This window comes from Durio zibethinus, chromosome 11 (genome assembly GCF_047325235.1).
Source record: "Durio zibethinus cultivar Kanyao isolate XHJ-2024 chromosome 11, ASM4732523v1, whole genome shotgun sequence".
NCBI classification, from domain to species: Eukaryota; Viridiplantae; Streptophyta; class Magnoliopsida; order Malvales; family Malvaceae; genus Durio; species Durio zibethinus.
In genome coordinates this window covers 26,308,789-26,336,284 of record NC_143172.1, presented here as the reverse complement: position 1 = coordinate 26,336,284, position 27,496 = coordinate 26,308,789, and the positions used below count along the sequence as shown (strand labels likewise).

The 27,496-nt window shown below is 33.0% G+C and overlaps 3 protein-coding genes and 1 pseudogene across 5 annotated transcripts; 2 read left to right on the top strand and 2 right to left on the bottom strand.

Moving 5' to 3' along the window:
- Nucleotides 1-615: 615 nt before the first annotated feature.
- Nucleotides 616-4,852, bottom strand: KING1 (SNF1-related protein kinase regulatory subunit gamma 1). 2 transcript variants are annotated; one of them, XR_016346593.1, is made up of 7 exons: nt 4,542-4,852; nt 3,999-4,171; nt 3,345-3,521; nt 2,966-3,241; nt 2,068-2,231; nt 1,515-1,968; nt 616-1,057 (listed from the first exon to the last, which is right to left on the bottom strand). XR_016346593.1 is itself a non-coding variant. In XM_022883029.2 (6 exons), exons 1-6 carry the CDS (start codon nt 4,723-4,725, stop codon nt 1,671-1,673), a joined length of 1,272 nt encoding a protein of 423 aa, XP_022738764.2. In that variant the 5' UTR covers nt 4,726-4,852; the 3' UTR covers nt 1,391-1,670. The 2 variants fall into 2 exon arrangements, 1 of the variants encoding a protein (XP_022738764.2); XM_022883029.2 differs by lacking the exon at nt 616-1,057 and having other exon boundaries at nt 1,391-1,968.
- Nucleotides 4,853-7,097: 2,245 nt separating this feature from the next.
- On the top strand, nt 7,098-11,293 carry LOC111290762 (protein LOWER TEMPERATURE 1-like). The gene is made up of 6 exons (XM_022882224.2): nt 7,098-7,246; nt 8,813-8,858; nt 9,843-9,963; nt 10,249-10,319; nt 10,656-10,759; nt 10,938-11,293. Exons 1-6 carry the CDS (start codon nt 7,127-7,129, stop codon nt 10,974-10,976), a joined length of 501 nt encoding a protein of 166 aa, XP_022737959.1. The 5' UTR covers nt 7,098-7,126; the 3' UTR covers nt 10,977-11,293.
- A 5,458-nt stretch (nt 11,294-16,751) lies between these two features.
- LOC111290941 (cytochrome P450 94B3-like) lies at nt 16,752-18,563 on the top strand. Its single transcript, XM_022882464.2, has one exon. The coding sequence runs from the start codon at nt 16,874-16,876 to the stop codon at nt 18,362-18,364; it is 1,491 nt and encodes a 496-aa protein (XP_022738199.1). The 5' UTR covers nt 16,752-16,873; the 3' UTR covers nt 18,365-18,563.
- Nucleotides 18,564-24,085: 5,522 nt separating this feature from the next.
- Nucleotides 24,086-27,494, bottom strand: LOC111290790 (SWI/SNF complex component SNF12 homolog; annotated as a pseudogene). The gene is made up of 3 exons (XR_016346591.1): nt 27,332-27,494; nt 25,475-27,015; nt 24,086-24,955 (listed from the first exon to the last, which is right to left on the bottom strand). The product of XR_016346591.1 is annotated as an SWI/SNF complex component SNF12 homolog (transcript).
- Between the last annotated feature and the right edge of the window lie 2 nt (nt 27,495-27,496).

Here is a 27,496-nt window from a genome sequence, read left to right as displayed (position 1 = left end):
AATCTACAAAAGCAGAAAACCCCAGGCTGACAAGAGGACATGAAACAGGGCCACCCCGCTTCCAAGCAACGGGAAATCTTTAATAAACACATGTTTTCAGACATTATGTTACAAATAAACGTGCAATGTCTTTGTTTACAGCAGGAACTTAATAGATCCTGTTTGGTGTTATTAATTGCACTTTCTTTGGACAAGTCATTTGTTATTTTTCCTAGTCACGAATAAATTTCAGGGTCCATTTGCACCCTGATGCATCAGTTATCACATCCATAGATGGTCCCATTCAAGAAAAAACTGGTATTTAGGGTGGCGCCATGTCCAGTTCTCATTGGTGGTTAATGAAGATTGTTGGCAGGCCAAAGATAGATTGGATTCATGCTTGTTGGCCATTAGGGGCAAATTCTTGATGGCTAACCAAACGATAAAGGGAAAGGTATATCGATGGAGATGGCATCTACGAGATGGTGCAAATATCAACCAGTTTTACCCATCGGGTAATTCACCTTTAGTCCAAATCGGAACCTGGCAATTGGTAAATGGACTTTGGACTGGTTTCATTGGAATGTTTTTGGTAAATCAGACATTGCAGCAACAGTTAGCCGAAGATTACTGGTATAAACATTGGAACGGCCGCAAAATTGTCTCCTATTATGCAGCAAGAAGGAAGAATAGTATCCTTCCTGCAAATTGTATTTAACGAAAATGGTTGCCAAGGCCATGAGAGTGCTTAGTGGCTTATTTTACAATCTATTGCTGAGGAGGTTGTTCCCAGAGCTTCCAAAGACATCCATCCAGTTTCAATCACCATGAAAGGCCTTCATTCTTAACTGCAAATCTCTCCATTTCTACCTCCAAAGTTGGTGGTTTGAGCCCAGTCCTCTTTTCTCAATGACTTTCTATCAATGGCGTTGGCCACCATCTTTACAGTAGCCTTTTTTTTTTAAGAAATGAGGAGCCTGTTAAAATCTTCCAGTCCAAAATGTGTTGTTGGGTTAGAACGTGTTATAGAGCCCAGACCCATGTTGAAGTTCTGTTCAATTCCTTTTTCTTGCTATATCTAAACAATGTACGATGAAAGGCAGACTGTTACTCCAACTATAGGTGGATTTTCTCTATGGCGTTTTGTCAAGTAATTATAGAGATTATCAAAATCAAATTAGAAATTTAATTTAATTAATTCATACAAAAATAACATTCAACAGATTCAATTCCTTTCTTTTATCCCAGATTACCACTTTCTTCGTAAAAAAGATTACAAAAATCTTTTAGCACAAAAATAATATTATTATTACTACCTTTAATGTTATGGTTATTTCAGAATAGATGTCCCTTTCAGTCACAAATACCAAATATAATGTTTTTACAATCTTTTTTGCTTCACAGTAAGATATTTGGAAGTAGAATTAGCTATTCATTTCAAGAAGAAAACAAGATGTGTTCTTCTTATTATATTTGCAACACAGAATGTTCCGATAAGAGTTCCTGAATACACCAAAATTTACAGAAATTCGAACCTGTCAAGCCAGAAGATTTAAGTACAAAGGCTGGTCGATGTTACAATCTGCATATCCAATTAGTCTCCAACAAACCGCGAATCAGAAAAGCAGAATCACAAAGAAATGGAAGTCAGTCATAGGGAGCAGCCAGAGCATAAACTTTTGATTTAACTCTTAAACCCTGCTGTTCTCTGGTAGAGGTAACACACCATCAAAGAAATCACCAAAGTAACCGCGTGGCTCGTGTACTAACCTCGAAATGATGTCTCTAAGTGTGATCACTCCTTCCAAATTCCCTTCATCATCCACAATATACACTCGATGGATCTTCTCTGAGTCAAGTGTCTGAATCAACTCTTTGACTGTTTTGTCTTTCGTACATGTAATCATGCCGCTCAACATAGGTGATGTCTTGTCATGATTCTCCAAGTACTTTTTAACTGCTATTAGGAAGTTCTTCGCCGTGATAGATCTATGCATTAAAAGGACTTTATTTAGAACATCTAGGTCTAAACATGCAATGCGAAATAGAAGTCTTCAAAATGATTCATGACCATGTTGCAGCACAAACCTGTAATCATGGTAGATCTCTGGTGCAGTTAAAAGGAACTGTATATCTCTAAGGCTTATGTTACCAATAGCTTTTGTTCCTCCACGTTCAACGACAGGAATGCCTCCAATTCTCCTTTTCCTCATTAACTTAAATGCCTGAAGAACTGGTTCATCACCATGTAACTAAAATACAAAGAGAGATCGCACATCTTGATTGCAAAGAATAGGTTTAGATGAAGGAAAATTCTATGGAAAAAAATGGTTACAAATGCAACGAGATAGACGTAGACCGGAAGAACATGAAGAAATCAACAAACCTTGCTCTCAAGAGGAGTTGATCATGCGAGCATGTTTCATGGTCACTTAATCCTTAATATTAAAGGTTCCAAAAGGCTCAAAACAATATTGACTGTCGAGTACTAAACCAATACTTGTGCTATAGGTTGGTTGAGATGGGGCTATATAATTTTTACAAGGTTTTGGCTGTAACATGTAAACAAAAATGGCCACAAGTAGTTAAGCTGCAGAAAGCACCGTAAGGGCCACATCCTTAGAGATCTTCATTAAAAGACTCGTATTTAGAGATTACAAGTTACACAAAAGCTTGTAACCAGAAGTTCTTTCGAGAAAAGTGTGGTGGTGGGAAGTGAGGAATAGATGATAATTACTGTCAATAATCATGAATTGCCAATAGGACATAGTTGACATTGGGACTCTCAAGCCTCAAGCATACAACATTTTACAGTGCATAAGGTGTGCAATTTCACCAACCTCCAACAAAAACAGTATTCCTTCACATGCATTATTGAGAATCAACACATTCAATAAAGCATTATACAAGTCATGGCAAATGGACATGAAAAGCCTCAAATCCACATAAACAAAGAACAAAATTTTGAGTGATAACAGCCACTCACCATGATAATTTGATTAGGTGACATCGTGGGAAGACCAATCTCAGAAAGTTTCTTAATTCCCCAGCTTTCAAACCAGTGAAGTCCCGAGCATTCTGCTAACATGTGAATGACAGCTGACTGTGTGATGATGTTACCAATCTTTCCGTCATCCATATCAAGTACAGGAACACTCTTCATTTTGTACTTTGAAAGCAGTAACAGCATGGTCAAAAAGGAGTTTGATTGCTGCAAAGCAAGGAATGGAGCCCAGCGGAATGAACCTGAGATATCATGGACCTGTGTATTCACAAGTTTAACATGAATATTACACACAAAAAAAGAAAGGGAAAGAATTCAAAATGGAAGGAAGCTTTTCTGTTATAGTTGCTAGAAGAAATACCTTAGTGTTCTTGTAAAACTCAGAGGAAGTTAGAGCCTCAAAAAAGTTTCCAGAAGTAATTGCAGCATCTTCAGGGCCTAAAGTTCCAAGACCAGCGGCAGAGGTCATTCCATTGGCAGCTACAGCAAAATCAGTTCCACTGGGAGATGATGGGCTTCGAGGTGAAGGTGGTTCTGACTGTAAAAAGATGAAAATTCTGTTTTCAGTTTCGCGGATGAAATGATAGCAAACTCAGATGAATAATGACCGAAATGATCTCTTTCATCAGAATAACTAAATTTAATGATAAAAACCATGAAGTTTTCTACCAAATCCACCTTGCCATTTTAACAAGACAACCTTTTTCCATGGCTTCTCCCAAAACTAAGGTATACAAGAAAAGAAGCCACGAGTTATGTCAAATACAATGTACTAGGGTGGACAACAACGGGTGCAAATATCCACCATATTACAATATGGCCCAAACTAATGCACCTTTCAACCTAAACATCACTCTCATGGCTGCACGATTATAAAAGTAAGTAAAAGTAAGAAAGAAAGACTAAATTTTATCGTATGCGGATGAATGAGATGTTATGGAGCTACCATTAGCAATTGTCCTCAACAAAAAGGCTTATAGAAAAAAAAAAGATCATATGCAGTTCAATTTTCAACCTGTTGCAAAATCCATACAGCTATTCCTGCAAACTCTACCATCCCAATGTATCTGTCAATCCATGTTGCATCCTCAGGTGCATCAACATTGACAACAGGTGCACTAAGAATCTTGTTTTCGGCCAGTATTTGAACAGCCTCAGCCAGACTGGCATCCGATTTTATCTCAATCCCTGGAAACAGAATTTCACATGTTTTTAACAAAGAATAAGCAAAGGATTATTTGAATTGGTATCCAATAAAGAACCCCCCCAATCCTTTTTTTTTTAATTCCAATAACTGATTCTCTTATAAATTGGTTTTAAAAATTTTTGTTTAGAAATTGTTGAAATTAAAGCTAATACAAACAATTTAATATAAAAAATCTTCTCTTTATTGGGTATCCTCGAAACATCTAATCAACCAAAACTCTTCATCTGTTTAGCTGAAACTCACCCGCAAACCCCTAAAACGAAACCCTCAAAATTCTTGATCAACCTGAGCAGTCAAACATAGTACAAACAATTTGATGAACGAAACAGTAAGAGTAAGAAAAGTTACAACCTCGAGTGGCAAGCGGGAAAGCAGAGACAGGAATACCCTCAAAGCAAGCGTTGAGCTTTTCAGTAGGACTAAGCTTTGATTCCTGAACATCCCACAGATCCTCCACCTGCATCCCCACCTTCGCCTCTGGAGTCCTAGGACTCTCCTGCATGCTACTCTCTCTCTTCAGTTGCACACTCGCCATGTTCAACAAAACTGAAGAACCAAAAACAAAAAGAAACTTCTCTCTCTCTGTTCTTTTTCTGATATGTAACTTGAAAGTTCACAAGCGGACAACTTGGATCGTTCAAATGTTTGATGCATATAAGTTTGGACATGAGACAAAGAGGGTTGCTTTTAAGTACTGTCCAAGGGTGCAAACAATGATTTGATCAGACCATTAACTTGGGTTTGACAAGTTTGTAGGGGCACGTGGACGGCCAATGATGTGGGGGTACATTGAGACTGATAAGGCAGTCCAGGTCAAACTTTATGTCATGTGGGGGGGTACTGTTGGCCATCCTGATCCTGGTTTCCTGGTTTTATTAAAGGAAAAGACTAAAAAAAGGTGTCTTATCCGGTTTTTAATGGCGGCCACTCTAATGTGAGCCGAGGGAGTGCTTTGCGCACCCGGTTTTGACGACAAATTTTTGTTAATTCGGATTTGTGGATTTCTGACGTTTCTTGGGATGGTGACTGCCTCAGTCCTTAGCCATTCCTCCCCATCACTGTCTCACACGTGGTCTAATGAAACTCTAAACTTGTTTATCATCTTCAGAAAACAATGGCAATTTTCTCAACACCCGAGAAAAAAATATGTTACTTTTCTTTCAATCAACAAACCCCATAATACGTATGTAATGCTTGATTTAGAGAAACTGACATTTCTTTTGGACCAACAAAATTGCTATGTCATGAGTCATAACTGAATGAGTTATACTAATAATTGAAGAATGATTGATAAGAGTATGTTAAAAAATAACCATGTATAGTATTTAGTAGGATCAATATATAAATTAAAATTTTGTTTGAGACTTATTTATAAACTGAATTATCGGTTCAAACTTTGAAGAATTGTTTAAATATTAAAAAAAATTTAAATAAAAAAAATTTAAATTAATTTAAAATTGATATAAGAGCTTAGATAAGTATTTTAAAATTTAACTTTGATTTGATCATATTAAATAAATTTTTATATTATAATGTATTAAAATTTTTAAATCTCTAAAGTTCTAAAAACGATCAAAAGAATTGAGAAAGAAATGATAGTTTTGATTTTGCGAGTAAGAAAAAAAGTTAGCTTGCATGCAAATTTATTGAGATTAAGGTTGCAAATGAACAAAAAATGAAATATTGAATATATTTTCATGGTTTATTTGTTTATTTTTATAAATGTTTAAGTTTAGTTTGTATTCAATAAAAAATTATTTTGTACGTTTAATTCAATAAGTTTAAATAAGATATTTATGTTTAATTTGTATTAATTTTAATTAAATTAAATAAATTTATTTGTAAAAATTAAGCGAATATGTTATGAACATATAGAAACGAATATGTCTATAAATAATAAATAAATTATAATTAAATAAATTTAAATAAATAAATTTTAAACAAATATACATTAATCCAAACAAATATAAGCAAACTTTAAATAGGATTAGAGTAAAAATAAAAATGTAATTTTATTATTATTATTGTAAATGAGTAATAAATAAATAATAAATAAATAAATTTTAAATAAATTTATTTGTGAATATAAACGAATTAAATAAATTTTTATTTATATTCTATTCATTAAATAAATGAATATAAAAATATTTTTAAAATTATTTATTAAATTTAATAAATAAATAAAAATAAAATATATTAACAAATAATTTATCAAAAATTCTATCCGCTCATAATTAACATAAGACGTACTAGTTGACTGGTTATTCCCTTGAAAGCTTACCTCATTTCACATTTGGGCTTTGTCTATTTTTTCTCAGTGATTTATTCTCAGCTGTTGGCTCTATTTTAGCAGCAAAAGAATTTATTTTATAATTAAAAAGATGAAATTTATCCAAAGATTAATTCAATTGGTTGTATCTAATAAATTTAAAATTTAAATTTAACCTTTATAAGTTTTTTGTTATCTCCAAATATAATTATTTGCATTATATACCATAGATAAATGTATAGTTTTGATAGTTTATTAAAATTTTTTATTTAATGATTTTTCCATTAGATTAAAATGTTGACTACTTTTATTTATTTTATTATTGAAATTAAATTCCTTATTAAAGTGAACTATCCTTAATTGATAATTTTCCATACTGATAAATTTTTATATTAAAATAAATAATAAATCTATGATGTATACTTTGATGCTCTGTTTGGTTGGATCCACTTTTCTCATCAATTCTTTTGGTTTTTTCCCGTTCAAAATTTCTAACCACCAAAAAATTATTACATAAAAAAAATAAAAATCTCGATTTTTTCCCTCACTGCCCTATTTCGTCTTTTCCTGTCCTCCTTCTTCTTTGTCTTTTTCCTTCCCCCATTATTTAGTTGTTTTTTTCTCTAAAAAACACTTTCAGGGCGAGGGTTTTTGTTTTCAAAGGCCAATGGAGGACTCCTCTTCTCAGTCCTTTGATCATGATCAAACGCCTTCTGGCGCTTCCAAATTCCTCTCCAACCTTCCCTCTCGTGGCCACCTCTCGTCCACTGTCATCTCCTGCAATCTGGTTTTTTCTTCCTTCGCTTATTTAATTAATTTCATTTATTTTCAATCTTTATTATTATTATTATTATTATTGTCTCTTGATTTTTGTGCTTCGGTCGCCGAGAAAATGTGACAAGTGAAAGAAGCGTAAAATTGTTTATTTGAAGTAAAGTAGTTTCACTGAATTCAACTTTAAAAACAAGGGTCATGATTAGCTTAGAATAATCTCTGAGTAGGATGTATAGTTTTAGCAGCGAAAAGAAAAAAAAAAATTTAGGGTTCAAAATCGGGGTTTTAGGCTATATCGATTAATGTGTTTATTGATGAATACTACCTCTCCCAAATGTCAGTAAGTCTATGTTTGATTGATGGTTTTCTAGGGTTTTACGGTGGGAAATTTGACATAGAAAGTAGAGAGCAAATTGTTATTTGAGCTAATGAAGATTCTTTACTAGTGAAATACACTCTTTTCATACAGGGTCAGGATTTCTATATAAAGATGTGTTTTAAAGCATGATCTCTTTGGAATTACCATCTTGAATTGTTGTTAATAAAATTGTTTTGGGGGTTATTAATTTCAATTTGGTATAATTTCCTGTGTTTTTTATATGTTCCGAACAGATGGATTTAATGGTCGAATATGTTACCCGTTTAGCATTCTCTTGTAAGATGTTTCCATTTGCTAAGATGCATTTGATACATCATAACCTTTATTCCTTTCCTGGCAGATTGTTTCTTTTATGTGTTAAGAATTGAGGGTTTGGGAGATAGCCGGTTAGACCCTGGGATGCTTATTCTTTACATTGGTTTTAGGTACTTGTTACAGTCTTTCTTTTTTGAATGTCCTGTGCTCTACTCTTCAAGCTAGAGCAATTCCCCATGTGTTCTGTATTTCCATGAGGTCGAGATACTTCTCAAATAATAGCTTTTTGTATTATCTCTCTGTATCGTTGTACCATTTTCTTTTCCAACTACCTTAACTGTATCTTGCCGCACAATGATGTCATTTAATCAGGATCCTGGAAGTTTGTCGGACTGTGGAGCTCCCTGCCTATTTTGCTTCTTTCATCTCCCCTGCTTTTGTTTCCCTGATAAGATGAGCATCCGGTTTTGAGCACAGCCTCTTTAGCAGCTCATTTTTGGAACCTCTTAAAGTATTCCAATGCTATTTCTTTCAAGGAGTCTCTCTAAAACTTATAAAAAAGTAAAACCTGGTTTCCGATTCCATTAATATAAAATGCCTTTCTAAAATGAAAGCAAGATAAGAAGAGTTTCTCATTTGGTTAAAGAATAAATCAGCTTAGTAAGGTTTCTTGAGCGAAAATTGTTGGATGGCTGTGTAGCTTGAATTATTGCAATCACCTATACCGCTGCTAACAAGTTTCTTTAATGTGTAATGCATCTTTGGATCTTCTTAATTGATATCATCATTTTCATTTAATTGTAATTTTTTTTGTAATTGTTTCTGCTTTATATTTTGAACGGATAAATTTTAATTCTTTTTATTTTCGTACGAATAATTAGTTTCTTTCTCCAAGAGCATATCATTTTGTAAAAAAAATGTTACTAAGATTGCAAAATTTTGCAGGGGGGGATGAGAGTTTATATTTGTGAGCACAACACTTCTCCTCCAGGTGGCTGTAAACTTCAACTTATGGTGGACTTTCAATATGTTTTGAGAGTTTGCTAATTATTTTTATTTTAATTTAATATATGCATGGCCATTAGCCCACAGAATCTCTGCTTTTGCGACATGAGAATCATTAATCACTGTTATTAATGCTTTTACTTCTATATTTAATGCGTAGGATCATAAATGTACTCTATATTTCTCTATTTAAGAATGGTCCCTAAAATTCGGACCTTCGCATTCACTAAAGGTCATAAAAATATATGCGTGCAACCTGTTTGGGAGGAAGCACAGGCAGCCTTCTGCCAACTAGTGCATTGTAGTATTTGTGAAAGAGGCTTAATTGGAATTCAATTCTTAAAGCATACTACTCTTAATTGCAGTTTGGCACTTGGTTTACATCTGTCTCATTTCCACCTTCATGTTTTTAATGGGTTATTTTTCTTTTTTGACTAAATTAAAAGTTATAATAGCATGTAATTTTGAAGCTCTTCTATTTTATGAAAATAGTTAACAAAAAACTGATTTAAAAATTCATTGTAAATTTAAGATTTGGACTTCATTGCAACAGTTTATTCATGTGATTCCAGAGTTTAGGAGCTTAACATATTCCTAATGCAAAGTACATACAGAATTTATATATCTATCTTAAGGATATAGATTTGATGTTCTTTATCTATATTTCTTCGTAGCTGTAACTTAGTCACATATCTTTTAATGGTATGAACATATCATCAGTGTTAAATTGCTATTATAATTTGATTTCTATTTAAATGTTATTGATTCTTGTTTTATGTATAACAGTAAGAAAGTAGAGGAAACTTCCAATACCTATGTTACTGTCCTCTTGTTTATAATTTGCAAATGCATACATTTTCTGCTTGTTATGTTGTGGATTCTCAAGAAGATAGGCACTAGTGCAAGAAAATAGTTTTGAGCTTGTTCATACTCACAAGCTAGATAATCTTACTATCCCTTGTAAATCCAGAGAGCCAGCACATAAAGACAAACCAACAAAACATACTTATTAGGTCACTCATGCTTAATAACAATAGGGGTGATTCCAGTTCGAAGGATGTGAAAGCTGCAGCTGAGGGCCCTAGAAAGAGGTATTGATTATATCTTTCTTGTGGTGACTGATATTTGACTTGTCTTTTTACAATTATTGTGTATATTTCTGTTAGTTGTCTTATGATTCATTACCCTTGTTTTGGAATTGGGATGTAAACATCCTTTCATAGCTTCGTTCAGCCTGCTGTTTGTAGCAAATTGCATGGATTACATCATGTGCTATTGCATTCGTATAGATATCCAGAGCAAAAGACATCTTATTGCATGTGGTCATACTTGATGCCTAGGCTAGATTGGTTGATACCTGCCAATTTTTCCCTCAGGGCTGCTGAAAGAGTCATGGATTGCAGGGCTGCATCAAAGAAAGCCAATACGCAAAGTAGTTCTCGACCAGGTCAGTCAATAGATGTTTTGCACTAGACTTATGTGTGTATTCACTTGCATGGTTCACAATGTATGGGGTCAACGTTGTCAAGAAACTAGAATGTCACTATGGTCATTTATAGCTGGTATTTTATTTTACATATTAAAAATGACTTTATAGTACATTTCAGTCTCTACTTTGAATAACAATTGACTTATGGAATGGTAATTTAATACTGATGCATTATTTTATAAGTGGCTGCATTCTGTTCTATGTGTTTTATGTCTTGGCGGATCTATTGGTCCTACAGGCTCTCGATTTGAAACTTCTATTGCAATGTTGTTGATCACCTGTTAAAATTTGCAGAGGGATCAAGCAGCCGTGCAGCTGAGAAGGACTACCATAGTTTGACTGTGGAGAGGCTTCGCGCCCTTCTTAAGGAAAGAGGACTTTCACCCAGAGGAAAGAAGGCATGTTCTCATGAAAACTTTCTTGGATACTGTCTTATAGTCTTCTTTTAATTTCAAGCCTCTGGATTGATTATATTCAATGGTCCGAGAATCAATATCCATGTAGTGATTCATTTGCCTTTCGATGCTAATTACAGTTAAACTCTGGACTGATCTAACTATGTATTGAACCATGCAGGATGAGCTGATTGCACGCTTGAACTGCGTAAATGGTTGAGCTCAGAAGTTGGGACTGACGTTTCAGCTCTTTCAATGCATTCTCAGGCAGAGAGGGAACAGAGGTAGGCGATCATGTTGTTTTTGGTGTAACTTAGAATGGTGGCCCAGAAAAGGCTAGAGTTTACTTAGGATAGCGTTTCATAAAAACAATAAGAATGAATCAGAGACGAGGGATTTACAAAGGGAGCAATCGGGGCTCAACTGAAGTTTTCAAACTCTTTTTTGGTAATATTTGTGTAATTACTTAAAGTTAATTACTTAAACATGGTTTTAATTTTGCTTTTATTGAAATTTTAGTTGCTATCTTCCTTGAAATTGCTTAGTGATGATCGGTAATTATTTTAACAAAATGTACAATTTTTTAGCAATAAAAACAAACAAATTATACATTTGATTGTTGTTCAATCAAATAAAAAAAAAAAAAAGTGCATTACAGTTCATGCAAATAATTAGAGATTTTTTTGGCAGCCCCATGCATTTGCTACAATGCAGTCATCAGATAACTTTTTATCTTGTATACGTCTACATTTTTTTTATATTACAGCTTGGAATATTTAGGTTTAATTTTTTTTTCTCAAACGATTTTAGAATTACATACGTTCAAGTCAGTACGATATATTTCGAATTTTACTTATGAAAAATTCCTCACAAGAATAGAAAATAATGGAACCGTATGACAGTAAACAGGAGTGCTTATCGAAAATATTTTAATCAAGTATTACCCAGTTTGCACCATAACAAAATGATTAGTGCTGTTTTAGAATAACCAAGTAGTTTATAGTTATTAAGAATGGACTTTGGGCACATCTAATTATTTTAAATATAGTATAAACATTTGATGTGAAAATGATATTGTTTAAATTTTTAATAAAAATATAATAATATATTTCGTGAATTTTAATATGATATATATATTTTTTGTGTTTTTCATATGAATATCTCAATTATCTGATATAGCTTTGGGTTTTAACATGGACCCATCTATGACTAACAAATGCAGTCTGGAGATAAGCTATCCATTTTATGTGGCCAGGGCTCATTGCTAGTAACTTCTTGATAAGTTTTGCAATGGGTCCATGTAGTTCCTCCATCATTTCCTGCTCCAATTTCAGGATGCAGCTTTATAACGTGGAAAGGCCCAGAATTCTGAAGCTTGGATCTTATACTTAAATGTGTGAAAGTACAACTTTTATCACTTTTTTTTTTTTTTTGCTTTTTCTTTAATTTTCTGTTTTGGCCACTCAATTTTAGATCAGGCACTTTGGCTCAAACCGACATGAATGAATTTTCTTTTAAAGCTAGAAAAGTATAGAGTATTATATCTACTACATACATTATCAAGAAGATAAAAAGGAGATTCATATACGGTAATTTTATTTTTTTTCCTCTGAATTTTCTTGACTTTTTTTTTATAATTCATCTTCTTCCTTTATAAAATCTAAACACCTGATTAATTGAACGTTGGATTGTATTTTGGAGAATCAACTACGATATCCTCTAACCGTGCTTTTTTATTACAAGTCGTTCTCAGCTTAACTTCAAAATCATTATCAGCTCGTTGATATCCAAAATACCATCATTAAGACTATAACGAGAATATCAAAACATGGAATTCAAAATATAAGCATAATTGACTATATGTCGGTAAAAATGTTCATCAAATAAACGAGTTTATGTCGATTGCAACAACTCTATTCTATACATGTTAAAAGCAACCAAGCTGACAGTGACCGTGCAGAAAAGATGATTTTTTACTAGGAAGTGAAGTTTCAAGCATAAGGCAGGACGAGGGAGAGTGGTTAAAATCATGCCAAAGCTGCGTTGCCATTGATGGGGATACCTTTTACTTGGTTTCAACTTTGAATTCCCTCGAGCCAATATTGGACAAGATTACCATAGTGGACGGTGCAAGGTCCCATCAATTATTGCCTGGCCAAAACCCACCCATTGGTCACAATCTGACTAGACCTCACCAATATATATCTTCGGACTAAACAACTAAACTGTTTGGTTTTTGTCATCCCTCAAACCTAAACCCTTACGTGGTTTGAAGTGTGTCCGTTTTAGCAGGGAAGACGGCGCCGTATTATATCAATTGAGAGTGGCCAAATGATTGAATGAAAGTAGTCATGCTTTGATTAGGTAAGCACAATGACTGGTGGTGGAATGTAGATAATTGGCCAAAACGATCACGACTACCACTCTAAAAGATCCAAGATTTACTTAGATCACTTACATGACAAGTATGGCAACATATTAAAATTTTTTCACGAGTTTTTTCTAACAAAAAAAAGTCTAAATTTAAATATAAAAAAATTATTGAGATTAAAATTCATATTAAAATTTATTAAATATCATATTTTATATGAATAAATCAATTCTTTTATTACTTTTTTTTTTTGCTCGTAATGAAAGTTATGAAATATTAATTTCACTGAATTTTAAGTTGTTAATATAAAACACATAAAAATAAATTTTTAATTTTTTTTAAAAAATCAAATAAAAACAAATAAAATTGGTCACAAAAGAATAACGTGATTGGTATGCCTACTAGTATTTTGTTTCCTTTTGATCTTAGTGTGTGGATAAAAATGAAAACGAAGGGTGTAAAATCGTAATAATGATGATATAATTGGGCATTCGATAGGTAGGGACAGAGGTGATGATGATGGCAGTGTTAAAGGACCATGTCTTAGTCAAAGCTTGTCGATCGTCCCCACATTGTTGAAACAAATTCAAAACGTGCTTTTTAATTTTTCACGTGCTGCTTTTCGAATTTCGGCGTCACGTAGTAGTAGTATGGCACCAGATTTCTTTTTATTTTCTGACCATAAAAAAAGATTTTATTTATTTATTTTGGTTTGGCGCAATGAGAAACATACATTAAGAAAAATTATTACTAGTAATCAGATATTAGTCAGATGAAAAGGACCAAAAAAAGTTGCTGGCAGCTTTTTAGGTTTTGAATTTTAAGTGATTGATTTGCCTTGCACTAATAACTCATTAATTTTTATTAAATTTTTTTATAAGTGACAAAATTATTTTATTTTAAAATTAAAATAATTTAATAATTTTAAATATGATAAAAATTATAAATTAAAATAAATTTTAATAAAAATTAAAAATATATTTTATATTTTACGTATTAATATAAATTATAATATATTAATTTTTATATTTTATATGTTTAATAATATATACCGTAAATCTTAACAAAAATTTATATTAAATTTAACGATAATCCACCTAAAAAAATTTATTAAATAATAAAAATCGAATTTAAATTTTACGTTCTATCTTTACCAACTAAATTAGTCCTTTTGTAATCATTACTGACTTTGATATAAACACATTTGAACCGTGCATTTTAAGAACAAAGGCTAAAGCTGCTAGTCCAAGACCATAAAATGTCAAGAATTAAAATTAGCACGTGCTAAAAAGACTGAAAGGGTTGTCAGAATCTTATCATTACATACTTCACTAACTCGCTACTTTTCAATGTTAATGTCGTGCTACTATGTTCAACCTCGTACACTTACAGCTGAATCGTCTTTTTTCTTCTATTATTGTTTTTGTTTATATATATATATATAAATTAGTAAGATAACATGTATTTTTAAAATATAAAAAATAAAATATATGATAAATTTGTAATTTAATTCGTAAAATTAAAAAATTTTATTATCAATATATTAAAAGTGAACTCAATGTACAATATATATTGTTGCTATGAATATTGTGAACTTCAAAGAAGAGTTGATCTTAGAGAGATGAAAGGGCATCAACCTACCGGGTTTAATTTGTAAGTTGCTTTGAAATTTCAAAGTTACATGTGCTTGCATAAGTGGATTAATGTTAGGAAATTAAAATGCTGGTGTTTCACTTTGTTTTCCACTATTTCATGTACTTGAGAGAGAAGAAAAAAAATTTTACAACAATATTGTTTTGCCCGACTGATTTTAAAATTAATTAGCATGTCATTAAAATTGACGCTTAAAAATTTCATATTCGAGAGAGTTTAATAAAATAATATTTTTTTCTGCTATACAAAAAAACCAAAACTCGGAGCTATTTTGACATGTCATTCAACATATATGTTCACTGGAAATAATTTTAATGTGACTTGTGCTTTTCCTCATGTTAAATATTTACTGTACAAAAAATACCAAAATCTAATTATATAATACTCAACCATATTTACTTCATTTCTTTCAATTAAATCAATTCCCACATTCCCTAAAAAAAAAAAGAAAAAAAATCAATTCCCACATCGACAACTTTTCAAATATATAATACAAAAAAAAGTCGTAATTATATGAAAATAATCAACTTTTTTTGAAACACGAGTTTTGATAATTGTGATTTTTCTTGATCAGTATCTATATATATTAGCTAAGTATTCTTCTCTATATCATTAAATTTTGATTTTGTTTCCTTAAGTACATTTAAAATGAATGATTACGGTTCAAAAATACAAATCTAAATATTGGCCAAATAACTAAGAGAGAGTGCGTGTGTGTGTGTGACAGAAAAATAATATTAAAAAGAGATTTTATCACCAAAAATACACCATTTAATTTTAATGTGTATCTAAACATTAAAACAACTTATAACAAAAATAAAAATAAAGAAAAGGAAGGTATACTTAGTTCCTCTTGATTTTTCTCAACTTTTTTCATTTTTTAATTACCCCAAATTGGAAGAAAAGGAAGGAAAAGGAAAAGAATAAAATTTTTAAAACATAAAATGATTATTATATTCTTATTAATTTCTCTAAATTAAAAGTGTATGTATTAAAGATAAATGGTAGAATTTGGGGAATGATATATATATAATTTTGTTTATGTATAAAAAAATTATACAAATAAATTAAAGATTAAAAACACAAAAGAGAAGATAACTTTTGTTGGGTTATCAAATCCTTCAAGAAAAAGAAAAAGAAAATGCAGATGAATCATGGGTCCATTTCTTTCTTGTTGATCACATAAGATAACCCACGAGCTCCATGTGACCATATTTGTAAATTAGGTTTAGGGATGAACTGTGATAAATCTATAAATTAACATGCATCTTTACGTTACTCTCCCATTCCTTTCCACCTTTACTTGACTTGTCTGTCATGCCCAATTTTTACCATATAATTTGCTGTAAATATTTTAAAAATCTTCGTCAGGATTTAAATAAAGGAAAAAAATCATTGCTAGATAAATTTCTCACTGCAAGTAAAAAATTGTATGATATGTTGATAGATTATTAAATTTTTATAATTTTAATAATTAAATTTCAATCTTTAATAATCTCAATTATAAAAGAAAATTTTTTCACTACAGAAACTAATAATACTAATCTAAACTATAAAAATTAATCTAATTCAATCGAACTTATATTCAACCAAATCCAATTTAATCAAAAGAATTAATAAATTTGAATAATTTAAACTCTAGATAATTCAAATTAAAAAAACATGAATTTTTTTGTTTCAATTCAAAAAAATAAGGTGGAACTCAAAGTGACACGTCTCCTCAGCGAGCTGAATTGCACGCTGTGCAGCTATGGTCACGGGACTAAATATTTTATAAAAGTATAAATAAATGAAAGAAATTAGAAACGCATGTGTCTGAACTGAAATGACAATGGTGACCCCGCCGCATTCAGTTCCAAATTTGAGCTCGAGAATCATGTGACCTCATTTATAATTTGTCTCTTTCCTTTCAAACCCCAATCTAAAGCTTCTTAACCATTGGCTTTATTGGTCGGTCTCTCGTTCTCTCCTTCTACTCTTATAATATGCTTTGTCCGTTATTTCAATCTCCTATATAAATTCCCATCTCTTCCTCTCTTTGTTTTTGTGCCAAAAAACTATACATAGCTTTGTTTTTTGTATAATCTGCAGCCATGGTTATGTGTTTTTTCATGGTTTTTGCTTTAGGGTTTTTCTTACTCTGTTTCTTACACTCTTTTTTGGCCAAGAAATCGGTTTTGGCTTCCAATGTTGGGCCTCCTTCGTACCCCTTTCTTGGTTGTCTCATCTCTTTTTACAAGAACCGCCGTCGTCTTTTGGATTGGTACACTGACCTTTTGTCCGAGTCACCTTGCCAGACCATCGTCGTGAGTCGGCTCGGTGGACGTCGTACAGTCGTCACAGCCAACTCGGCTAATGTCGAGCACATGCTCAAGACCAACTTCAACAATTTCCCTAAGGGCAAGCCTTTCACCGAAATCCTCGGTGATCTTCTGGGTTGTGGGATATTTAATGTGGATGGTGAGTTGTGGAGCACTCAAAGGAAGCTAGCCAGCCATGAGTTTAGCACGAAGTCTTTGAGAGAATTCGTGGTGAAAACCCTTCAAGAAGAAGTCGAAAGTCGGCTGTTACCGTTGCTTGAAGAAGCAATGGAGACTGACAAAATTCTTGATTTGCAAGACGTATTGAGAAGATTTGCATTTGATACTATTTGTAAAGTATCATTGGGTCATGACCCTTGTTGCTTGGATCTTTCAAAACCAGTGCCGCCTCTCGTTAAGGCGTTTGATAGCGCATCAGAGATAAGCGCCATGCGAGGAATGGCACCCATGTTCGTGGTATGGAAAATAAAGAGAGCCCTTAACATTGGGTCAGAAAAGAAACTCAAAGAGGCAATTCAACTCGTCCATGGCTGTGTTCTGGAGATCATCCAAAATAAAAAACGAGCTATTGAAGCAGAAACCGAAGATCTTTTGTCGAGATTGTTATCAGCTGGGCACGACGACGAAGTGGTAAGAGATATGGTGATTAGCTTCATCATGGCTGGAAGAGATACGATGTCCTCAGCATTGACCTGGCTCTTTTGGTTGCTTTCTAAGCATCAAAACGCAGAGCAAATGATGGTGAAAGAGATCGAATCCATGCTTGGCAATGGCGAAAAAGGGTTGGATTTCGAAGTGTTAAAGGAAATGAATTGTGTTAAAGCTTGTTTATGTGAGTCAATGAGGCTTTACCCTCCAGTGGCATGGGACTCCAAGCACGCCTTAAACGACGACGTTTTACCCGACGGGACTTTGGTCATGAAGGGAGATAGGGTTACCTATTTCCCATACGGAATGGGGAGGATGGAGGAGTTGTGGGGGAAAGACCGGTTCGAGTTTAAACCAGACCGATGGTTCCGGGAACCTGGTGCAGAAAATGGGTTGCTAAAGTCAGTGAGCCCTTTCAAGTTTCCAGTGTTTCAGGCCGGTCCAAGAGTTTGCCTTGGGAAAGAAATGGCGTTTATTCAGATGAAGTATGTGGTGGCTTCAATACTGAGACGGTTCGAGATCAGACCTATCTGTCAGGACCAACCGATTTTTATTCCTCTCTTAACCGCTTATATGGCCGGTGGGCTCAAGGTGTTGGTAAGGAGAAGGATTTGAAAGAGTGGCTCAAACTTAATGAATATAGTATTTCACTAAATTTATCTTTAATTTATTTGATCGACCCACCTATGCGTAAATTAAGTTACTATTTAAATTTCAATATTTGTAATTTTTTTTTTATGTTACAACTTCGTTTGTTAAAAAAAAAAAAAAAAAAAACTCAATTTTCGTAATAAAAATAAGTATTTATAAATGTTGGTTTAAATAATACATTATTATTAATGAAGTTAACAAAATTAAACAATTACGAACCTTGCCATATATATCTATATATATTTATATATAAAGGGATGTCTCATATATATCAAACCTTATCTTCTCTCCCTGGCCACTTCAATATTAATTAACAGTAGTTTTTGATAAAGGGATGGCACATTTTTGTGGCACTAAGGTGCATAAAATGCAGACAAGCATTCATCCCTATAATACAATAATCATAAACCTTATTCTCAAGAAAAGAAATTTAAATTCGATTTATGAACTATGATTAATTACTATGAAATTTTTGTTATAATCTTTTTTGTCTTTAATTCTTTTAAAAAATTATCGATGAAATTATTAATAAATGTAACCCTCATTATATAGGTTTTTATTTATTACTTAAAATTTTGAAGAAAACTACACATAAAGTGATTTTTTTTTTAAATAACACTTTACAAGTACTTGATGATTCAGTAACAAGTGTTTTTTTTTTCTTTAATCAAAGATCCGATACATGAATATGAAATTTATATTAATTAATTCATACAATCATTTTTAAAAATTAATATTTAACAAATCTAAGATTAATTCATTTTTTTATCTCCAAATTACGAGTTTTTTATATAAAAAAAAATTGAGTTCAAATTCCGTTTTCTTAAAATAGCATACCTTCTATTCTATAAGAGAGACTACATAAAATCCAAATCAAGTGGTTTATACTATATATAAACATAATTGTTAAGCCAAGCAGACCCATGCCCTCACCCCCATCGGATAGAAAGGGTTGAACCAGGGGCTAGCTCGTCCTGGCGTGCCCTACGGCCATGTTGGATGCATGATAGGTAGAAAGAAGGCAATCAGCAACCCCAAATTGCTCTTCCATTTATACGTATGTCTCTTTGCCATTTATTATTAGCACGCCCGTAAATCAATGAAAGAATTATTGTGTGCTAGCTTATAGCTAAGCTATACCATCAAGTTAAAAAGCATGCACAAATAAGACTGCCTTTTTTGGCATTGGGCTTGTTTTTGTTGTTTTTTCACCAAACTTATTTTAAGTATTATTAGTAACGTAATATATATGCTTATTGCTTCCTTGCAATTAGAAGCTAGCTGAATGGTTCACATGATCATTTCATTTTACTTTATTTTTGTTACAAATACCATACAAAACTCATGTAGTAACACCATTCTTGAGCATTCTTAATCAATTAACCATAACGTCCTCTCTTGTTTTATAACGTTTCAAAAGTGGCATTGTCCTTTAAATTTGATTTTAAAAAAAGAATTTGAACTTAAATAAATCTCTGAATATATAAGATATATACATCTATTATTTCCAATTTTATCGTGAAATTAACAACAGTTTAAAAATTCGATGCTGATAGTTTTATGAAATGATGGTTAATTTGAACGATGAATAGCCCCAAATTGTCTCTTCTTTCAATTGAAATGTTTGCCAAATAAGGGAGAGGGTACCCACTCCTTCCCTTCCCTTTACTTTATTTTTGTTACAAATACCATACAAAACTCATGTAGTAACACCATTCTTGAGCATTCTTAATCAATTAACCATAACGTCCTCTCTTGTTTTACAACGTTTCAAAAGTGGCATTGTCCTTTAAATTTGATTTTAAAAAAAGAATTTGAACTTAAATAAATCTCTGAATATATAAGATATATACATCTATTATTTCCAATTTTATCGTGAAATTAACAACAGTTTAAAAATTCGATGCTGATAGTTTTATGAAATGATGGTTAATTTGAACGATGAATAGCCCCAAATTGTCTCTTCTTTCAATTGAAATGTTTGCCAAATAAGGGAGAGGGTACCCACTCCTTCCCTTCCCTTCCCTACTATTATTCAAAACAAGGCCTTAAAAAAAGAGTTTTATGAAAAGATATTTATTTCACACAGACGTGCTGATCGGTTTGTCTGGTAGGATACAGGTACTTAAAATAAGAAACCCAAATTCTATTATTACTAACCAAAATTATAGCACATGACTATATATATATATATGGTCTAGAGCCAAGTTTATATAGCAGTTGAAATGCAGAGTCTCTAGCTTGACAGAGGGATACACCGAATCCTCCCCATGCATGTATAGCATTATACACACTTCCCGAGGTTCAAGAGCTGCTCGTATCGAAGTTTAAGTTTCAGTTCATGATAGATGCACGAGATTCATATTTTTAATTATTTTTTATTAATTTGTTACTACTATTTAAATGCTTTCCTCATCGTGGTGTAGATTTCCATGATCAAAATTTGAGTATATGTATCTTTGATTGGGATTTGATCAAGATTTGATGAAGTGGTTGGTTTGCTTCCTTTCATTTTCAAAACTTCTTTGTCACTTGAAAACCTAAAACAAGATTGCTTCTTCATCATGGAATTAATCAAACTAGTACAGTACTCAATAAAACCTCATGCTGAAATTCCTAATAAAGGAACTATTAAAAAGAACTGACCAATTGTATTAGGGAAAAGTGTGTTCATAACTCCCCTTCCTACAAGTTAAGAGCAATTTGAAGTTATATAATCAAACAAATCGCCATTGGCAGTCCTTTTCAAAAGGGGAGAGATTCCACATAATTTAATTTCCATATACAGTAGTATATTTATACTTTATCATCACTTTATTATTATTATTATGGGGTATGATAGTGTTGATTGACAAATAAGGTCTGAAATTGGAATTAATAATAGCTTCATTTTGTTTGGTGTGGATCTGACAATAAATGTTGATTTGCACCTTTATAAACCTCTTTTTTACCTTAATTAATTAATATTTCCTAATATATAACTCTAAGACTTGAATGATGTTTGGGTTTAAAAATTTTTTTATACAAAAATATTACAATATAAATTGTAATTATTTAAATTTAAATTGTTGATCTATTAAATTTTATTTTAAAAAATAATTATATAAATTAATTGAATTTGATTACAAGATTAATTATCATTGCTATATAAAGGTAAAAGGTTAGTCAATTCACCGAAATGTAAACTACAAAGTTTAATGTTTTGCAAAGTTTTTCCTATCTGTGACAATTATTAGAGATATTGCTAATTTTCTTCACCTAGCAAGGTTTGGTGGCCTTTGTCCTTTTCCAAGAACTGCTCCAACAAATTGATGAAATTGACCTATAGTTTGGTGACAACACGACTAAATGTTTCAAATGAACATTATTTTAATGGTGTAAATCGTACACTAGGATAAGCTAAAAAAGATCTGAACTGAACCACTCGATAGCCATTCATCCTATATTAATAGAACCAGCCAGCAGGTCAAAATCCCATTATTTATCCATGTCTACGCTGCTATAGCTAACTTCCAAGGGGCGGTCAGATAATGGAAGGAATAGGTAGCTATATCATCGGTCCCTTGATATTTGAGATATGATGAGGGCCATCAAAGGAAATAAGACCGACGACCAAAGATTTCAAGAATCTCCTTCTCATTAATTTCATTGTTTTATTGCATGTTGCATGATCTAAAACATTTTCCTTTTTTGCTTTCTTAATTTGCACAAATTCACGATGGTGTTTGGAAAATCAGCACTTTGATGACTCAAACTTAACTCTAAGTGGTGGGAAAATATCCAGATATCAAATTTTAAGAAATATCACGTGTTTGATTTTTTGATTGATTTTTTTCCCATGATTTCCTTATTAAAGTTAAATCTTTTCATCTATTTTCAAATTTTATTTTATCTTCGTTCTTTTAAATGAGCAAAGCAGTTTCGTATTAATTCATCGAACTGATAATAATCAACTATACTATATATAGAGCTAAGATTTTGTTTTTCTTTAAATCAATTTCTTCGGAAACTTCCAGTGGTGATCAATCTGAAAGTAGCACAATAAATTGAAATCAAACCCTACAAAATACACCATATATACAAGAAGGAAAGGATTGAAAAATGTGTAGTGATAGGAGGGAGAGTTTTTACCATGAACATGTAAAAGCAGGCATTGCAGTCCTGCAATTGGGATATATATACTTGATATATCGATTGTAGGCAAAGGCCGTAAAAGGTGTACTATATCAGTTTGAGAAGCCTAGCCATACTCCTCCTGTAGCAAGAGCGTACATTTGCCCATATGTGGTATCTATAGGGTTAGCTTGCTACAATAATATTGCTAGATAGGTGCCTACATTCGGCTGCATGGGCTCCAGGGATAAGCATGCATGTGCAACTGCAGGCACGGCACTCAGCAGCATCTGACCCGCCGGCCTTATGCCAAACTCAGTCCATCTAATCTGTCATATCCACTGCAATAGCCAATAATTTTATATACACAATATCTTACTAATAGTAATAATTATGGGCCATATGTTCCAATTTCCAGCCCCAAGCTGATAAGACCTTACACATAACTGGAATATTGCAGGGTTTAGCATTGGACCCTCCTCTGGCAAACGTGGTGCTTGCCATATTTTTGGCATGAATAATGTGTTTTTCATAGGTTATAAAAGTTCCTTTGAATTTATACTAATACGAATTTATTAGTCTTCTTCACGACATATCTTGATGGAAAGATATTGGATCAAATGATGGGTTGCTGCAATGGTGAAATTGGCATTTTCGTCAACCATGTCGACTCATTATTGGATCAACTGAGGATCGAATCTTAGCCTTATAAGAATCCACATTAAAAGAGGTGAGGGAATCATTCACGTTAAGTTCAAGAAGTGGACATTTTGGATGTTTGCAATATAGACTTGTCAAACAAGTGCTCCGCCGTAATCACTCCCAATTCAAGTTGCTAGAATCAAATCAGTCATTGAATTAAGTACGTCGGTTCAATTAATTTTAAATTAAATTATTTAAAATTGAATCATATTATTTTATTTTTATTAATAGAATTAAATTTATAAATTTTTAAAATTAATTCATGAAATTTTTTTATTAATTAAATAATAAATATATTTTAATTATATTATATTTTAAATTTTTTATATTTTAAATAAATTAAATAAAATTATCCAACAAAATATTTAAATATCAAAATATTATGTTACAAACTCTAACAATTTATGAAATTAAATTATTCATTGCATGTATTTTTTATTTTATATTTAAATTATATTATATTTTGATTAAAATTTTGATTAATTCGATTTTCGAACCGAATTAATTGAAAATCAAAACTTTTTAAAAATTATTTTCATTAACTAATTGAAATTAATTCAATAGCTGACCGATTAATCAAATTAAATCAATTCGGTCAATTAATTCCGTTAAAATCAAATTAAGACCCCTACTTCTCCCAAAAAACTGAAAGATCAAGACAGGCGCCCTTTAACTGCAAAATATTAAGACCATGAATCGTGGGGAAACCAGACATGATTCTTTCATACTGCAATGAGATTTTGTTTGAGTGGGACAAACTAGGTTTAGAAGGCACATTGGCAAATGATGTTGTGCAAGCAGGCCAAGGGATGGATATACAAAACATAAAAGAAGATTAGGAACAAATTACAATCATGCATGTTTAAGTAGAAAAAGGGAAATTAAAGGACCTCAGTCAAGCATGATGAATGTAGAGAGATAAGCAGGAGAAATAATACAGTTCAAATTAAAGATGCAGTCACTGCTTTAGTCACGCGAAAGCTAAAGTAACTGTGACAACAAAACCAGAATGCTTAGATGCAATCAATATGAAGATCCAGATCAAATGTAAACGTTTTATCCTTTCTTTTTGACAACTTGGTTGCTGATTTAACAAGTACTATGCAAAGAAAGGAATGGCCTAGCATGTAGTAGAAAAGGGGAAAGCAAAAAGAATCAGCAGCAAAGAGAAATAACAGGGAATAAATTCTCTTTTTCCCAGATAAGATGAACCATAAATAAGTTAAGGAATACAAAATTCGTTCCATTTAATATACACCTGAGAACATGGAAAGCAAATCATCTTACATTACAATTGCATAGTGCTTTAAGTGGCATCAATCTCAAACCCTCAAAAGCATGATAGCAACATAAATATTCTAAAGGTTTAGCGAATCATACAGCATCTAAACCAATGTGGAGATGATTGGGACAATTCAGAAATAATGGAAGGGTCAACTAACTAAGCACATTGCATTTAGCCAATACAACAAAAGAAGCAATCGTGTTTGCTGATGTAGCTCATAAACGCCATGTTGAATTCAGACAACTTAGAGGAAATTTTCCATCCAAAGTGCCACTCAAAATGTTTTTTGTCTGTGGCATCTGGTGTTTCCCCGAACCAACAAGCAACAAGATGCAGGCTGAAACTTAGAAGCCTTGAAATTCATATGACTAGTCAATAATTGAGCAGACCTGCTCAAGTGCTTCCAAGAGACTCCCGTCCCATAGACTTGCGATTCAGGTAACAGATTACAGCATCTTCAATCCAAAAAATTCCAGAAAATATGGAAACAAGAAAAAGACTGTCAGAAAATGCTTTTAATGAAGAAATTGCTACATTTAAATGGTGCTCCAAAGGTAACTTTAACACCCCATGGGCACCCTAAAATTTTCAAGTAAAACCAAAGCATCCACTAGGCTTTATAAGGCATGGCTCTCTCATACCAAGCTGGATAAATTCATAGCTAGATCATACTGTATTTTATTCAGAGAAGCCAGAAGATAGTGTAATTATTCATAGGTAGATATAGCCTAGGATTGCATAATCCTCAGGAGTACTAAGAATTTCTTCTAAAGACAGATAATCATTGTTGGTAAGATAAACTGCTCAGTTGATGAGAGTACTAATTCATCCAGTCTTTCTTCTTTTCTGCTGGACCAAATAAATCAAATAGCAAGATCAAGCAGCATAAAACGGGTAATTTTGACAGATTCATGTCAAACACGGGCATCGAAACAAACAAACAAAGAAAACAAAATAGGTGGAATAAGGTTTACCATGGTTGCTTATAGATTTGGACTGCTGCTCCTTTTCAGCATTATGGCTAGCATCTCCAGCAAAAAGCTTCAGATCCTTGCCTTGGGAAGCAATTAAAGCATTAATAAACTCTGCAGGAGACTGACTCAAATCAAGGAAGAAAGCTCGTCACCGACAATGCTCATGTATTTTCTTTGTCACAGCACAAATTACTTCATTGCAAGCATCAATATCTTTATTCTTTTCCATGTTCTCCAAGAACACAGACTTTTCCCTTTCTAACAGGAAAGGCACATCAACCAGGATGTCGTAAGAAGTAGATGCAACAGTGCAATTCCCTGAAAGCTTCCTAATGTATAGGCTGTAGAGGAGTTAAACGCTGTGTTATCTTGTGTGAAACCATAATGAATTTCATTTTTTCTTCCCCGAATACCTTCTGCAATGGTGTATTGCATGCAAAGAAGAAATTGTCTTCATAATTCTGTAACTTCTTCGACTTCACATAATGCCAAATTGCAGCCAAGATTCTTGGGCGTGTATCTACTTCAATTCCCAGGACTTCTGCTAGAGCAGGTGAAAGTTTGAATCATTCAGGCATATAATTCATCAGTAGATTCCTTGTCTCCATTCCTCTTCACCTCAAAGCCCTCATGAAGGGCATGCAATCTAGAATTCTCCCACATAATCACGTGGTTATCCGGATAGAGACTTGTGTCCATGTATATTGTAAGTTTCTTAAAGAAAGATGAGAATTTTGGGTATGATTTCTGCACCTTCCCAGCCAGAACAGGGTTGTTCCCATCTTCCAATATCCTACCAATAATCTTAAGAGACCATGATGGAGCCTCTGTATTCTTCTTTGTCAGGATCTGTTTGTCCCTGATTGGCATATGTATTGAAAACATATAGTCTAAGTGTCTTCTGAACACATGAAGGGTTTTTAAGTGACTGTTGAACGTTGAGCTTCTGTCTTGATAAAGCAGCATCCACCTTAGCCTCAAATTCAAGCAACTGAGTATATAGAGCAAACTCCGGTAACGTTGCAGCCACTCTATCAGGTATTTGTCTCTCCGGAAGCTTCCGCTTCTTTCTAAGAGCAGCCGGGGTTAACTCCATTGTTTTAAACAGAGAAGCCATATTACCATTAGATGAAACAGGAGTTTTGGAAGGTGGCTTCTGAGAAGACCGCTTGGCACTTCCTGAGCCAGGGGTGGGGACAGCATTACTATTACCAACATTTTGCGATTGCACCTGAGCTTGGAATTGGGAATGGGGAGCCTGAGGTTGCGTTTGAGCATGAGCCTGCGCAAGAACCTGTGTTTGAGGCTCAGACAATTGAAAGTGGCCCGGAAACTGAGGTCCACCTTACGTTCGAGGTTGATTCATGGGCATTGATTGCAGTTGTGGCACAGTCCCAGAATTCCCAAACTGGGATGGAGCCCCAAAATTCTTTGGTAGATTATTGTTATTCATCCAAAGTCGCCAACTTGAAACCAAAATATCTCCCAAAAGCTAAACCACACTATTCTACCAACAATCCAACATGTAGCCAGCCAAAACCCTGATTTTGACAACAATAGCATCAAATTAAGAAGTTGGGTATCAAAAAAGAACTTTTCTTCAACTGTCACACTCAAATCAGCACAATCACTGGAAAAACAAAACCAATTTTAAAAAAGGAACTTAAATCTTGGGTATGAATCGAAAACCCTAATACTAATTCTCAACATGGTCCCTAAAAACCAACAAAGCATAAAACTTTCCTGTGTTTCTAACTCAAAAAAAAAAAAAAACTGCTAAAAAAACTGGAAATTTCAAAAACCAAACAAAGCTATGTCCATTATGATTATTAACAGAGAAAATCAAAGCTTTCTTACAATGTCAAAGAGATGAGTAAATCCGGTCCGATTCGGTTCGGTTCTGCTTTGCTCTTTCTCTTCTCTCTGACATCGGTCAAAGGAGCGCCTTTTTTCTCTGCTTTGCTTTTTTCAAATTAAGAAAAAACGGAGCCAAACACAAATCTGCTGTCTGACTATTTAACT

Bases quoted from the DNA above. Each gene is read 5' to 3' on its own strand.
- KING1 (XM_022883029.2), bottom strand. From the start codon at position 4,725: ATGGCGAGTGTGCAACTGAAGAGAGAGAGTAGCATGCAGGAGAGTCCT. The intron at 4,172-4,541 runs GTTGTAACTTTT...TTCTGTTTCCAG, and splicing joins TTTCCCGCTTGCCACTCGAG to GGATTGAGATAAAATCGGAT. The intron at 3,522-3,998 runs GTTGAAAATTGA...ATCTTTTTACAG, and splicing joins CTGTATGGATTTTGCAACAG to TCAGAACCACCTTCACCTCG.
- LOC111290941 (XM_022882464.2), top strand. From the start codon at position 16,874: ATGGTTATGTGTTTTTTCATGGTTTTTGCTTTAGGGTTTTTCTTACTC.
- LOC111290762 (XM_022882224.2), top strand. From the start codon at position 7,127: ATGGAGGACTCCTCTTCTCAGTCCTTTGATCATGATCAAACGCCTTCT. The intron at 10,320-10,655 runs GTCAGTCAATAG...TAAAATTTGCAG, and splicing joins GCAAAGTAGTTCTCGACCAG to AGGGATCAAGCAGCCGTGCA. The intron at 10,760-10,937 runs GCATGTTCTCAT...TGAACCATGCAG, and splicing joins TTTCACCCAGAGGAAAGAAG to GATGAGCTGATTGCACGCTT.